At 47.8% G+C, this 14193-nt stretch overlaps 1 protein-coding gene across 1 annotated transcript in view; it reads right to left on the minus strand.

Moving 5' to 3' along the window:
• Window positions 1–14193, minus strand: part of CHN2 (chimerin 2) — a 256940-nt gene that overhangs the window by 111945 nt on the left and 130802 nt on the right. Inside the window, exon 2 of the mRNA XM_028525720.2 lies at window positions 8585–8623. Within this exon, the coding sequence (XP_028381521.1) occupies window positions 8585–8623 (39 nt within the window). The remainder of the gene's footprint in view (window positions 1–8584; window positions 8624–14193) is intronic.

Raw genomic sequence — 14193 nt, forward strand, 5'->3', positions numbered from 1 at the left:
CAAGTCCTGGCTCTTTTTCACGAGTTTCCTCTCCGTCCTGCCCATCACCACGGATTCTCGTCTGCTTGACTATTCCCCACCCACTGCCGTTCCTTCTCTCTTGGGCCCTTTCATATCTTACATAATAACTGTCTTATGTCCTGCTTTAAAGACAGACGTTCAGGCTTCGGCATGGAGGGAAGCAGGTAATTAAGTAGGGAAATACCATTTATCAGGCTGCTCTTTGAAATGTTTTTCAGACGCTAACAAATGGTTGGCCACTGCTCAGCGAGTCTGCTTATTTCTCATAGAAGAAAACCCAGCCCCGCGCAGGTACCTAATGGGGCCACTTCCATGGAAACAGAAGTTGAAAACAAACACGGGGGATGTTGTCTTCGGAATCTTGAGAGGGAAGAATTAATTTTGGATGGTATAGATCTTTGAAAAGTTAAAACCGCGATCGTATCGAGTCTAGAGAATGCAATAGCAGAAGCAGACACTTCTGGTTTATCCTGGGGTCTCAAACGGACGAAGAGCACGAGACTGAAGGGCAGAGGACTGCGCGGGACCAGGGGTGGGAGGGATGGGGCATGCTCGGTCAGGACGGCTCCCCAGCGCCTGCAGCGCAGCACGGGGGTTGTCTCGCCTGGCCGAGGGTGGACCACCCGACTGCAGCACAGAGGAGCCTACACAACCCTCTGGTGGGTGTTCGAGGTGCCCCACGTCTGAGCTTTGGTTGCCCCTTGCCGATGACGATGCTTGAGTACCCATGGGTGGACAGACAGCCAGAGAAGGCCTCTTGTGACAGAGGGAACAAGAAGACGAATTGGCCAAAGACACAGAATGAACTGTGGTCGTGCCATGGACTAGCTCAGGAGGGGCATGGCTCTCCTTAAGTCAAGAGAGGCGTCTCCTTTACTGCTGTGGGATCATCCCACCCACTGACTGCTTTTTAAAAGGATGTTGTTGTTAATGAGTGTGAAGGGGCCAGTTCCTAGAATCACAGAGTTTCAGCGGTCCGGGGAACTGCAGAGCCCTATCCAGTGAATCCTGTGCCCCCTTCGCTGCCCACTGGCAGTGCCTCTTCAAACCAGCAGATCTGGGTGGGGGGCATGGTGCCAACGGCTTTGTGGACACCCTTTTAACGTCTCCCTTTTGGGGGGGGACAAAGGAAGTTAGTACCTTTGTTACAAGGGAAGCGTTTTTAGCTAGGCGTGCCTTTGCAGATCGTATCAGAAAGCATCTGAACATCTGCTCTGGGCCAGGAACCACCGTCAGCATTACGTGGAGGTTTTGAGGATGGACGGAGAGGTAGGGAAAAGAGACGGAAACCGGCATACTGAGTGCCTGTCACGTGCCAGATGTTCCCGAGAACTCAGAGAAAAGAACCTCGTATCGTTGCCATTCTCATTTTTCAGTGAGGAAACGAGTGCAGAGGAATTACCTATTTGTGCCAGGGCATCCGGCTAAACTGTCTCCTTTGGATTCTAAGGCCCGGCTTTATCTTCTTACGCCTCAGGGCCTCTGCACTCGCTATTCACGCCGCCTGAACTGGTCTTTCCGGAGACATCCAGGTGGCTCTCATTCTCCACTCGGGTCTTCCCTGGCTGGCCTGCCTTGGGGTAAAATTCCGTCCCATCCCCCTGCTCCCTTACACTGTTTTATGTCTCTCCTTGGTACTCAGCATTGTCAACACTATCTATTGTGCATCTCCTCTCCCTGGACCACAGTGTGAGCCCCTTGAGGGCAGGGGCTTTGTGCGCTGTGGTACCCCCAGCACCGGGAACAGCACTGGGCTCATGGAAGATGCTTAATGCGTATTTGGTGACCAAAGGAACTGCATCCAATGACTAATGGGTTCAGGGAGATGCTGATCCAGTGAGCAGGACGCGTGTGGAAAAACAAAACGGGGGTGGGCCAGGCAGTTCAGTGGGGGAGAAGCGGGGAGCGCTCCTAGAAGGGTCAGCCGTACAGAACAGAGAAGGGGTCATGGGTCGAGGAAGGAGCCCCCCGAGGGGGAAGGCTAAGACGTGCTGATTGGTCAGGGACAGCCCAGGGCGTCCACTGCGCCAGGGTGGGCAGATGGGGGAGGAGCCACGTGCCGCGCAACCCTGAAGGCCACGCTGAGGAACACGGATGTTCTTCTGTGTGCAATGGGCAGGCAGTGATGTGTGTTGAGCAGGGAGGTGACATGACCATTATTCTGTTTCTGAGCAATGACAATAAGAATGGGACTGTGCAGAACAACAGAAGCTGACATTTTCTGGACACCTACTGTGTGTCAGACACCAACTCCATCTTCACCTCCACATTCTCATGTAACCTGCCCTACCAGCTCCCGGGATAACTGGCACCCCCTCTCACGGATAAAGCAGGGAAGAAGCCACACTGTGAACAAGCCCAAGTTCACACAGATGATGTGATGGGGTCAAAATTTAAAGGCCACTTTCCAGATTGCATGGTCTGTATTTTTTTTGGCCTCACCAGCTGTTATAAAAATACAGATTCCCAGGATCCATCGTCCCTAAGGATACTCACTCTGCCAGTCTGGCAAGGGGCCCCAGCATGTCCTTTTTGAAGCCGCGTGGGACATTTCAATGCACAGGGGGAGTGGAGGGGCCACTGCTCCGTGCCTCAAGGGAGGAAGGGTCAGAGCGGGGAGGCAGGGAAGTGGAGAGGACGGTCTTTCAGGTGACAGAAAAGCGACGGGGAATGTGTGAGAGAGACTAACTCTGGCAGAAGTGCAGATGGGACGGCGAGTTGGCCGCAGAGGAGGACGGACAGGGCTTGATCGCACACTGAATGAGTGGGAGGTGGAGCTGCCATGAACAATCACACAGGGTACAAGGGGAGGAATATTCTGGACAGCTCCTCCCTGTGTCACCAGGCAAAGCCCACAGCCGTGTCCTCCAGGGCCCTCTGAGATTTAGTAGAGAGAAATGCTGTAGCGCTCCAGTCTCACAACCAGAAATAGTCCAAGCCAGGGGTGATGGGGAGGGGGTTGCTGCGAACCCCTCAAGCCAGGGATGCCACCTCTCCTTGCCGGTCCCCGATCGGTTACTGGTGGTGTCTCAGGGAGCAGATCTCAGGACCCACGAATCTGCTCGGTGCTCTTCCAAGCAGCAGGAATGGACAAGTAGGCAGGAAGCCTGTTTGCCACCTGAATTACATAAAGATAATGAGAGAGCAACCAACGGCAACAGCAGCTGTACAAGATAGGGGGGCCCTGAAACCTATGTTAGCTTCGCGTGTGGGCTGCAGTCCTTTCTCTTCAAGATTAGCCACAACAAAACAATCATCTGTGAGAAAGTCTCTGGGGCACATTTCATAAAACTGAAGCATGACACTGTCTTAAAGAGTCATTTCTAGAGTTTTCTTTGTTCAACAAATACATTTCACAGGCCAAGAGCAATACTGTACGTCCCTTCTTGGGTGATCCTACGAGCTAAGAGGCAACACAATGGATGCTTCTGCCGCCCAGCCCCGGGCCCTCTGCAGCACTGGAGGGAATTCTCAGCGCTGGGATAAACCGCTTGGTGAACATGGGGTAGGGGGTGTCACTGAGGAACATGGAGGTGAAAAACGGGGTTCTCGGCTCCCCCAGAAACCCGAAGCAGACTGAGAAATACAGAGCTCACTGACAGAATGTTTTGCTTGTTCTTCCATATGCAAACTTGACTTGCCCTCCTCTGGAAACGGAATCCACCCAGTCCCCATGGGTGCCGGATGAAAGCCCGTGGGCTGGGTGACAACGAAGCCCAGTGTAGACCCAGGGTCACCTAAGGGACCCTGCAGGGGCGTCCTCTAACAGCCACTTGTTTCTGAAGGAGGCGCGTGGAGGAGCCGGGAGTCGAACCGAGTCCCTTGCTTCTGACGCCGGGCCAGCGCCACCTGCTCACGGCCCGTCCTCCCTCCCAGTTTTCATGGAAACAAACTCACGGGTGTGAGTACAAACAGTGGATCTTCCCATGGCTTCTTGGCTCGATCCTGCCCCTGCCCTGCTGTGCGAAGGCCTTGCCTGGGCAACAGAAGGTCTGGTCCTGGGGGGACTGAGCCCTTTTCCTACCCAGTGGCGCCGTGAGAAGCCCGAGGAGGAGCCTGGGTACGCCGGAAGCAGGGGTCTCCGGCACAGGTGTGCCCAAGAAGCACCTGCAGGGCATGGCAAACCGCAGGCCCCCCCCCCCCGACTCTTCCCATTCCACAGTCTAGGGCAGGGCAGAAGGACGGCGATCACACACATTGGCCCCACATGAGTCTGATGCAGGGGCTCTGTGGATCAGGCGTTTGAGGTTCCAAACTCCTCTTTGGAAAAATATGCACAAGCTATGACAGCTCGACCTTCCGCCCAGGACAGTGTCCTCGGACGGCTGTCGGCCACAGCGTCTGCCACCTAATTGGCACTTGGCCTTTTAAAAAATAGAATCTTTCAAAGGGTACCCATGGTGGTGGGCTTTTGAACTTATCTGATGAAAGCATACAGTTCATACAGCTCTGGTTGAAAGTTTAAAATGTGGCTTTTTTCAAAGCAAACTTAAAAATACCTTTCCTTTCTTGAGAATTCAAAGCAATAGCTTCCTTCTCAGTTACCTCATTAACATTTTGGAGTTTGGTTTTGAGAATTAAGAACTAGCTGCTGTTACCTGATACTTTGGAAGAAGATTAATCTTTATGGGGACAGCCTGGCAAGGGATAGCATTAGCTTTTAAGAAAGGGAGGGGAGCAGAGAAGGAACTTAAGGGACATCAGGTGACACCCTGGTTCTTTGAGACAAGACTCAGTCTGATCCATACTTGTGGCCTCACCGTTCCAAGCCTGCCGTCTGGCTTCAGGCAGAGACTGAACATGCCTTTGTTGAAAGAATGAATGAAAACACAAATGCATGAGCAACCTACTCTCTATAAAATATCGAGAGTTGATTTCTCAGGTTCCTTACTCTTCTAAATTTCTAAGTCAGACATTGGTGGTTGTCTTCCCAACATCCATATCCGTCTTCCCTGTTCCAACCGTACTCCAAATTTCCCAGTCGTGTGGATTATCCAGGACGGATCTGCCCCCCTGAGTTTGATGGGTTTAGGGCAGGTAGCACGTCCGGCCTGGAGACGCAGGCCAGTCGGGGCTGGGACTCCACTCTGACACTCGGCTTGGAGTGCAATGAACCTAGACTGCCTCTCTGCCTGCTGCTCTTCAATCACAGCGGTAGCCCCGGTGCTGCTGGCTGCTCCCCAGGAACCACCACGGGGCCCACTAACAATGGAGCCTCCCAGGAAAGGAGAGCCGAGAGGAGGAGATGCACCCGGGGTTCTAGGAATGCCCTTTGAGAGGCTGGAGCACATCGTGCCTGAAGCCACCACTTTCTCTGGACTTTTTGTTTCCATTGATCAATGTGGTTGAGTGGGATATTCTGTTACTTGCAACCAAGAGCATTGCAATTAGCATTAAGACTTAGAAGCAGCTTCGTAAAGTGGATCGTTAGGATGCAGACTAATTTTCTTTTAGGAAAAATATCATGCTTGAGACTAATGCTTCATAATAAGAATCTGATAGCCCATAAATCAAGGTTAATGGCCAACAATAGGTGACAGGTGAATGCAAAGACATGCCTACATACTTCTGGAATCATTTCAAATCATTAATTTTTTAAACCACATCCTATAACATGGTGAAAATGTACAGCATCCAGTAAATATGAGCGATTTCAAAATACCAAATGATCTCCTGAGTTTAAAAAAAATATGTGTGATTAAGAAATGTGGCTTCCATAAATAATATGCTAATGAGTTTGACATTGATATTTAAAATGAATCTTTCAAAGGATGGTTTGTGAGCGTTTTAAAGAGACAGGTTCAGTGATTCCTGAGGTTCGGAATGTATTTGACAAGAAGTTATTTAAAACAAAACAAGTTTTATATTCTGATCGGTGTGCTGGATTTTCAGATCAGGAAAATGCTGTAATTTTAGCAAATCTGAAGATTAAAATGTATCTCATGGAGTTCTTCCAGGCCCTCAGATCCCTTCCGCTATTCATCTTTCAAGACCGACAGGCAAATTTAACCTGTTCCATAAAGTCCCCTCTGATTTCAGGAGGTGGAGGAGTACACATTGTTACTAAAATCCATGTGTGTTTTCAGTTGACTGGTTTACATCTGCCTCCCTTACTAGACTGTACATTGGAGGAAAGTATGGACCACATTTTGTTCATTGTTTATTCCTAATACTCGTGTGGACAGTCAGAAGGTGCTCACTGCATGTTTGCTGAAAGGCCAAACGAGTCCATGCTAATCTTGGCAATAAGATGGAGAAGCATGAACCTGGGAACAACACTGTTAGATGAGTTGATACGTGGCCCAAGACCCAAACTGAAACAACTTATGGATCAGGACAAACAAAAGAGAGTTCTTTCCGGTGGTGCTCCGTAGGCCTCTGGCCAATGCGGTTTCGATGCCCTGGACGGCACTGCTGACAGCAAACTCCCCTCCGTTTCGGAATCCATCATCCCTAGACTCCCTCCAGTGAGCCTGACTGCCCGCTGGTTGGGTGCAATGGAGAGGAATTTCTTCACTGTCATTAGTTTTATATTAAATGGCCCCAACGACCCCTTCTGCATATACGGTTTTACGATTCTGGAGCCAATTAAAAAAAAATAAAACACAACTTGGTGAGATCCAAAAACCAAAGTTCAAATAAATACACTAGGGTAAAACTGATATTGTGAACACGCAATCACTAAGGATGTTTTTAGCTTCCTTAGGTCACAGAAGTGTTTTTAAGGGCAATATGGGGCGGTCCCAGGTCTCTGAGCCAAAGGTGAAAGGAAATTGAACCAATGCCATCTTTTCGCTCCAGTGAGCCTCTCTGCGGGGGCATTCACTCAACAAATATTTATTAGGTAGTTAATGCATGCAAGCCAGCGTGCAAGGCAAGGCGCAGTAAGGCACGGAACACCCAGTACCTCTCACACGGATATTCTGTTGATTTACTGTCAGAGCACTTCACACTCCATTAGGAAACAAACAAACAAAAACACCCAATTACTGAGTCATTAGCACTGGCTTTTAAAATAGAAGATCAGAAAGCAGAACAGTAGGTTGCAAGGGCCCTTAGAGACCCAGCACAAGCCCTGTATTTCACAGATGGGAGAACAGACTCGGGCAATGAAGAATGAGATGCCTGTTTATGTGCTGACACGGAGAGACAGAAGACAGTTGCAAAGTGAAACGAGAAAGTTGAAGGACACCACGTGTCATGGAAACCCGTTTTTTACAAAGCGAAGCATTGACAACAAAATGCCCTTGTGTTGGGCATGGGTGTTTGAAATCCTTGGAAGGCTATGCCTCCCAAACTTGGTGAGGGGTCAGCTCCCGGGAAAGGGGAGTGAACTATGGGGAGAGGGCCGGTTTGTTGGATTATGGGAAATGTTTACTCTCCGCTCGAAGTATTTCTGTGATGTTTACCTTTCCCACAGCTTTGTATTGCTTTTGTAACAAAAGCATCAATACACAGGTATATTGTGTGTCTATGTGTGTGTATATATATGTGTGTGTGTGTGTGTACAATTTTAAATAGAAAGAAAAAAAGTCTTGGAAACTGGCAGGCTGTGGTCAGCCTTGCTCCTGGCTTCCACTCTGAATGTCACTCCAAGGCTTTTTGCAAACCTTCGCCAAGTTCCTGAAGCTCCCTGAGGCTGCGGTTCCCCGCACGTGAGTGAAATGGGGGCAATGATGGCGCCCGTTGCTCGGGGCTGTGGTGAGAATTTGAGAGTCCGGGCACGTAGCTAGCGCCGTGGCTGGCCCACGGCAGGTCTCCTCGGGCAGTGGAAACACCAGCAACATCCATGACTGCAGTAATGATTATGTTTCACTGCTGTCTAGAAGCAGGCCCTGAACAAGGCCCTGTGTCCCCAGGCTCCCGCAACAGTGGGTTTCCAGCTACCACCCTCCTTCCCCCTCTCACCAGAGAAGTACTCAGTCGGGCGGAAGAGATAAAAGACAGAAAGCAGAATGGTGACTGATGACCAGCCAATGATCTCTGCTTCTAGGGAGTCACCTTCAGTGACCAAACATTATTCTTTGCTGTCTGCTAATTTGCTGGTGGTAAATGTCCAATGATCTTATAGCCACACGATATTGGCCAGGAACATAATTCACAGAACTCAACACGTTTACCCTTGCTGACCAACTGTGCAAAAGAAAAGAGAGAGAGAGAGAGAAAGGAAGGGAGGAAGGAAGGAAGGAAGGAAGGAAGGAAGGAAGGAAGGAAAAGAAAAGGAAAAGAAAAGAAAAGAAAAGAAAAGAAAAGAAAAGAAAAGAAAAGAAAAGAAACAGAGGCATCTAAATCAAAGGCATCTTTTAAAAATGAAACATTTTTAAGCATTCCTGAAGTGGGTCGCAGGCAGCCTGCTCTGGCGGGTCCTGGCCAGGAGAGGGGCTCATTTCCCAGACCCCTGTGACCAATATATCTTCTTTGTGGAAACACAAAGATGTGGGTTCTCAGTGCCGTGAGCTGGGGCTGCTGGTGAGCACTAAATCACTGGCGAGAGCTCTTCCCAGGGCGGGCCTGCCAAAGACTTCTCCAGGGCTGGGGTGGGGCTGCCGCGGCCAGTACTCACGGTATGATTTCCATATTGGAGGCTGGTACTCTTCAGCATCTGGAATGAAAAGAAAGAAATCCGACCGTCAGCCCGAATGTCAAACTGTCAGCATGCGCCTCCTCTGGAGGAGCAACAGTCTGTCAGCAGTGCTTGCATTTGGTCTCAGGGGCCCTGCACGCGTTTCTGGGACAGTCCCGGCACGGGGGATGCAGCGTGCACGGCAGGCAGCCCTGGCATGCCCGACACCACTTTCTTCAGGCTGCTTAGCGTGGCAGCATCAACCGCTTACTCATCTTCCTAGAGCCCCGTAAATCAAAAAAGACTTTTAAAGCAATTAACTTGATTGTACCCTCTAGTCATCCTTTCAAACAGTATTTACTTAACATGGCATAATAAACATAATTTATCTCACAGCTTCCAATCAGACCTTTAGCCCATTTATTAAGACTCGAGGGCAAGACGCAAAGGGACAAGCATGTTAAGTATTGAATCTGGGAAGTTGTGCAACTCAACCCACTCTGAAAAGACGTGGTCTGACAGCGGAGACACTGGCGATTCGATTGGAATCGCATTACCACCTCGGATTTACTCCAATACAGACGTAGGAGGTTTCCAGAAAACCTCTCTGCAATCAGGGGTGTCAGGGTGGGAGAGTCACCATGAAATGGAGAGGATGCACATGTTATCCATCCCGCAAACACACAGACAGCAGGAGAAAATCTGCTTGTTCCGTTGACTCAGCAGCCCCCCGCACTGCCAGCGGAATTTACAGTTCTGACCGAGCTGTCCGAGTCCTCCTGAGCTCACAGCCGGGGCCTCGGGAGGACACACTCCAGCTTAAACCGCCAGAGGGAGAAATCCTTTCCCCCAGATCACAGGCTGTTGGTCTGCGGAAACCTGAAGCACCTTTAGCTGGAAGCTCTGCTGGTGTCTTCCAGCCGGCCCACGGCCACACCCAGGCCCCCTGACACTGCTCTTGCCCTTGGGCTACCATCTTGTACTAGTTTCATGCAAAGGCACAGAACTCTTCGAACCTCATGCAGAAGGGAGTTTGAGAATTGTTCCCCTCCTGAGAAACCAGTATGTTATTTATAAATAGAACCGCATTCAAAAGTGATGAACATCCCCAAATCCTACCCAATGACACATGTGCAGCTTCAATTAAATTCTCCTGCAATTAATATTTTACCCTCTGGGGCCCTCCCTATCACAGAGGCAACTAAATGTTTCCAAAGGTAGTTTCACTCAAATAAATCTGTACTGTTAGGCTGGCATTGTCAGAACCTACTGATGGAGAATCATACACACACACACACACACACACAAACAGTACATTAGTAAAGGTTTAGGTTGCTATTCAAACTTAGTTTGCTGAATAAAGCAAAACTCTTAATACTTGCATCACAGTAATAGACAGTATCTTAAAATAATGAGTTTTTAAGCAATAGAAGCAATTAGTCTTATCCTATATTTTAGGAAAAGCAATTTTTTTAATCCTAACCCAAAGATATATTTATTGATTTTAGGGAGAGAGAGAGACAGAGAGAAGCATCAGTGCGAGAGAGAAATATCAATTGGTTACATTCTGTACACACCCCAACCAGGAACGGAGCCCTCGGCCTAGGTCTGTGCCCTGCCTGGGAGTTGAACTCACAACCTTTTGGTGTGTGGTAGGTACGACGCTCCAACCAACTGAGCCACCTGGCTAGGCCTTACATAAACCAATTTTAATGGGTTAACATGAGTGTTTCTTTATAGAGAACATTCAAAGGAAATAAATTAAGTTGTCAACTTTATATTAAATTTGAGAACTATCCATACAATGTCATCTTACCAGAAAGCCAGATACTACATGTCAAAATGGTGATGACACCTTTGAAGACATTTTTCAAAGACAAAGATCAACAAACGCACACGTACCAAATTGCCCAGAAATGTGAATCCCTGAGGTGGCATGTCCCCAACGCTGTCACGTCTTATTAATTTGGCTGAGATTTATTCCATGATGTAAGCACAACCCCTGACCAAAATGGTCAAGAATGTTCCAAACCTAGGGTACAATTTCTGCATATTGGGGGAAGGTCCCCCAAAATAAGAAGTAGTCTCCTTTATGTAGGTTTTAAAACATAGTTCAGACACTCAACTTGGAATTCCTAAGGTCTCCTTACGTAGAGTCAGAAGGCAGAAGAGATGACCTGTCACCATCCACTTCAGTCATGTCATTCTGGAAAAAACCTTTTGTTTCAATTGAAACACAGGCTGCTCACTTTCTGATCTCCCTTTAGGCTGTCCTGCGCGTAAATAATCGATCACTTTCCAGTTGCTCCTGGTTGGCAATGTGACAGAGAGGTGAAGAAAACTGCCTGTAGAGACTAGAGAATACAATGCTCCCTAGCTTCAAACTCTCCAATGTCGTTCTGCTTTCTAAATAAAGTACGAACATCAGAGTGTGGCCTGCAAGGCCCTGTGCTGTCTGGTCTTGGTCCTCCTCTCGACTTCACTGCAGACATTTTCCCCTTGTTCATTTATCGTCAACCACACTTCCCTTCCTAGAACAAGATGCGCTCTTCCGAGCCCCCGCCTTTTCTCTGGGGACCCTCCGTGTAAAAAGCTCTCCAGCAGATCTCTGTCTGGTTGACGTGCTCCATCACGTAGGACTCAGCTCATATGCCACCTCCGGCGGTTTCCCTGTCCATTTTGTGTAAAGTGGCCTTCTCCCCACCCCTGTCCCTCTCCATCACAGCACTCAGTGCCATCTGAACTTATTTATTCATTGACTTGTTATTGCTGGTCTCATCCCACTGTAAGCCAAACTTTGATGAAGCAGGAATTTTGCCTCAGTCGCTTGTGCATCACCAGCCCTTAGGAGGGTACCCGGCACACACCAGACATTCACAAAGTATGTGTTAAATAAATGAACACACTTTCAGGGTTCAACTCTTACCTTTGACAACTAACGTGAAGCAGGTCACTTAGCTACTTTAAACAGCCTCCCAGTACTCATCTTTACAAAACAGAAAAAATAAAGTACCCACCTCATCGCCTCTTAGGGTCATCGTGGACATTAAGCGAGATGATGTATATAAAGTTCATGGGACAGTAGCTTGCAAACAGTAAGTTCTCAGGGAAGCCCCACAAATGTTGTCATAGCTACCTCACCCTGTCCTGGCTCTTCCCAGGTGAGCTCATGCCCTTGTCTCCTCCCCCTTGGCTGCAGCCAATGACTGTCTCCAATGTCGCCTCCAGATCTGCAGCCTGTAATTAAGTGCCAGTGCCGCTGTCATGGAAGGTTACTCTTTCCCGTAAAGGAATTCAGAGTGCGAGGCCGTTTGTCATGCTTCAGTGGAAGAACTATAATTATCTGGGTCTTAGAGACAGGCTTCCCAAACCACTGAAGTGCATGGTTAGGAGACCTTGGTCAAGTGACAAGGCACAAAATATTTTTAATATGTTGAAACAAATCTTTAGCTGCCTGGGCACTGCCCCACCAACATGCCCATTTGCCCCAATTTCACACAAAATTTTTCAGAACTCTAGTTGACTCCTGGACGGCTTGACACTTTAAAAAACAACACTGAAATAGGTTTTCTAGGTTGTTTAGTTCACCTCCCTCATTTGACAAATGGGGGAAAGGAAACATAGATGATTAAGCAGCTTTCTCAAGGTCATAAACCCAGTGAGAGGCAGAGGTGGGACCACAGCAGGGAGCCCCGCCTCCCAGGCCTCACCCATCAGTCATCCCTGACAGGCAGGCTGCCCTAATTTACATACATTAAAATCAAGAGAAGAATATATGACAGATTTGTTACTTCACTTCTCATGAAGCTTGAAAGAAAAAGTAAAATAGAGAGGAAAGAAAAAAATTAATGGCATAGAAAATGGACATCAAATCAAATTAACTGAATCTCGTGTCTGCATATACACCCCCATCTAACGATTCAGGTCCAGGAGATGCAAAACGCTGGAAGTGCCAACCACACTGGGCCTGATGCTTTGGGAAACTTCATTACTTTGTTAAACACTTGAGAGAAATGGGTCTAATGCAGAAAGAAGGGTGAGGAGGTAGAACAGAAGCTCTATATTCTGAGAAAAAAATGGTTATTGAACCCAGAAGACAGCTGTACATTTTTTGAAAGAAACAATGAATTATAAAGGTTAAAAATGTTTAGCAAATATCTTGCTTAAAAATGTTGACTAATATGTATCCAAGCTTTGGAAAATATATAAACTCTATGATACAGCTATTCTATTCATGGGAATTCTAACTAAGGTTGTAACGGAACACGTGAGCAATGATAAATATGTGAACAAGCTGTTCATTGCTGCTTTGTGTGTAATAGTGAATCTAACAGCCACTGAAAAAGGGAGTGCTTACATAATGATTATATAACCATGGAAATGATGATGTGGACCAGAGCTTTGTGGTCAAGGGCGTGGCCTCTGGAGCTAGACTATCTGGGTTCAAAACCTAGCTCTGTCACTTAGCAGTTGTGTGGCCTTAGACATGTTATCTCATCTCTCTGTGCCTCAGTATTTTTATCATATAAAATGGGAGTAATAATGCTACCCAACATACAGCATGTTGTGAAGATAGGATGGGTTAATATATATCAAACACTCTGGTGTCTGGCCTCTAGTAAACTGTTTGCTATTTACGCTATCAATCTTTAATGACATAGAAAAAATAATCATGCTACATTAAGTATCAAACAAATCAGATTGCAAAACAATTGATTAAACACAATCCCCTTTTTAAGAAAAGATAAATATTTATAAACACAGAAATGATCTACGAGACTATAAAGCCAATTATTAACAGTTGCTACACCTGACAGTGAAAATAGAAGTGAGTTCTATTTTTTTCTTCTTGGCTCATCTGCATTTTAAAATTTTCTGTTCAGGACTTCTGGCCAAGGGGAAGCACACATAGGTAGACACACTGTGCCTCCTCCCACAACCAAAACAAGGACAACAACAGATTTAAAAACAAAAAAAACAACCAGAAATGACAGAAAATCGAACTGTATGGAAGTCCGACCACCAAGGAGTTAAAGAGGAAACATTCATCCAGACCAGTAGGAGGGGTGGAGTAGGGTAGCCCGGCGGAGAGGACTCGCAGCAAGGTGGTGGCTGGAGGACCAGGCAGGTGAGGCAGTGGCTTGCAGACTGGGCTGTCCCACATTTGTGTGCAGATAAACTGGGAGGAACAACTGGGGAGCAAGACAGACCACACAACCCAGGGCCCCAGCTCGGGGAAATAAAGCCTCAAACCTCTGACTGAAAACACCTGTGGGGTTGGGGCAGCAGCAGGAGAGACTCCCAGCCTCACAGGAGAGTTTCGTTGAGGAGACCCACAGGGTCCTAGAACCTACACAAGCCCATCCACCCAGGAATCAGCACCAGTAGGGCCCAGTTTGCTAGTGGGGGAAGTAAATGAAATCTGGTAGAGAGCAGAGCAGGCAGCATTGTTCTCTCTCAGACCCTGCCCCCACATACAACGTCACAACGCAGCAACATGGGTTGCCCCGCCCTGGTGAACACCTAAGGCTCCGCCCCTCACTATGTAGCCGGCGTGCCCAAACAAACAAACAAAAAATGGCCCAAATGAAAGAACAAAGCTCCAGAAA

The sequence above is a fragment of the Phyllostomus discolor genome, chromosome 10 (genome assembly GCF_004126475.2).
Source record: "Phyllostomus discolor isolate MPI-MPIP mPhyDis1 chromosome 10, mPhyDis1.pri.v3, whole genome shotgun sequence".
Classification (NCBI taxonomy): Eukaryota; Metazoa; Chordata; class Mammalia; order Chiroptera; family Phyllostomidae; genus Phyllostomus; species Phyllostomus discolor.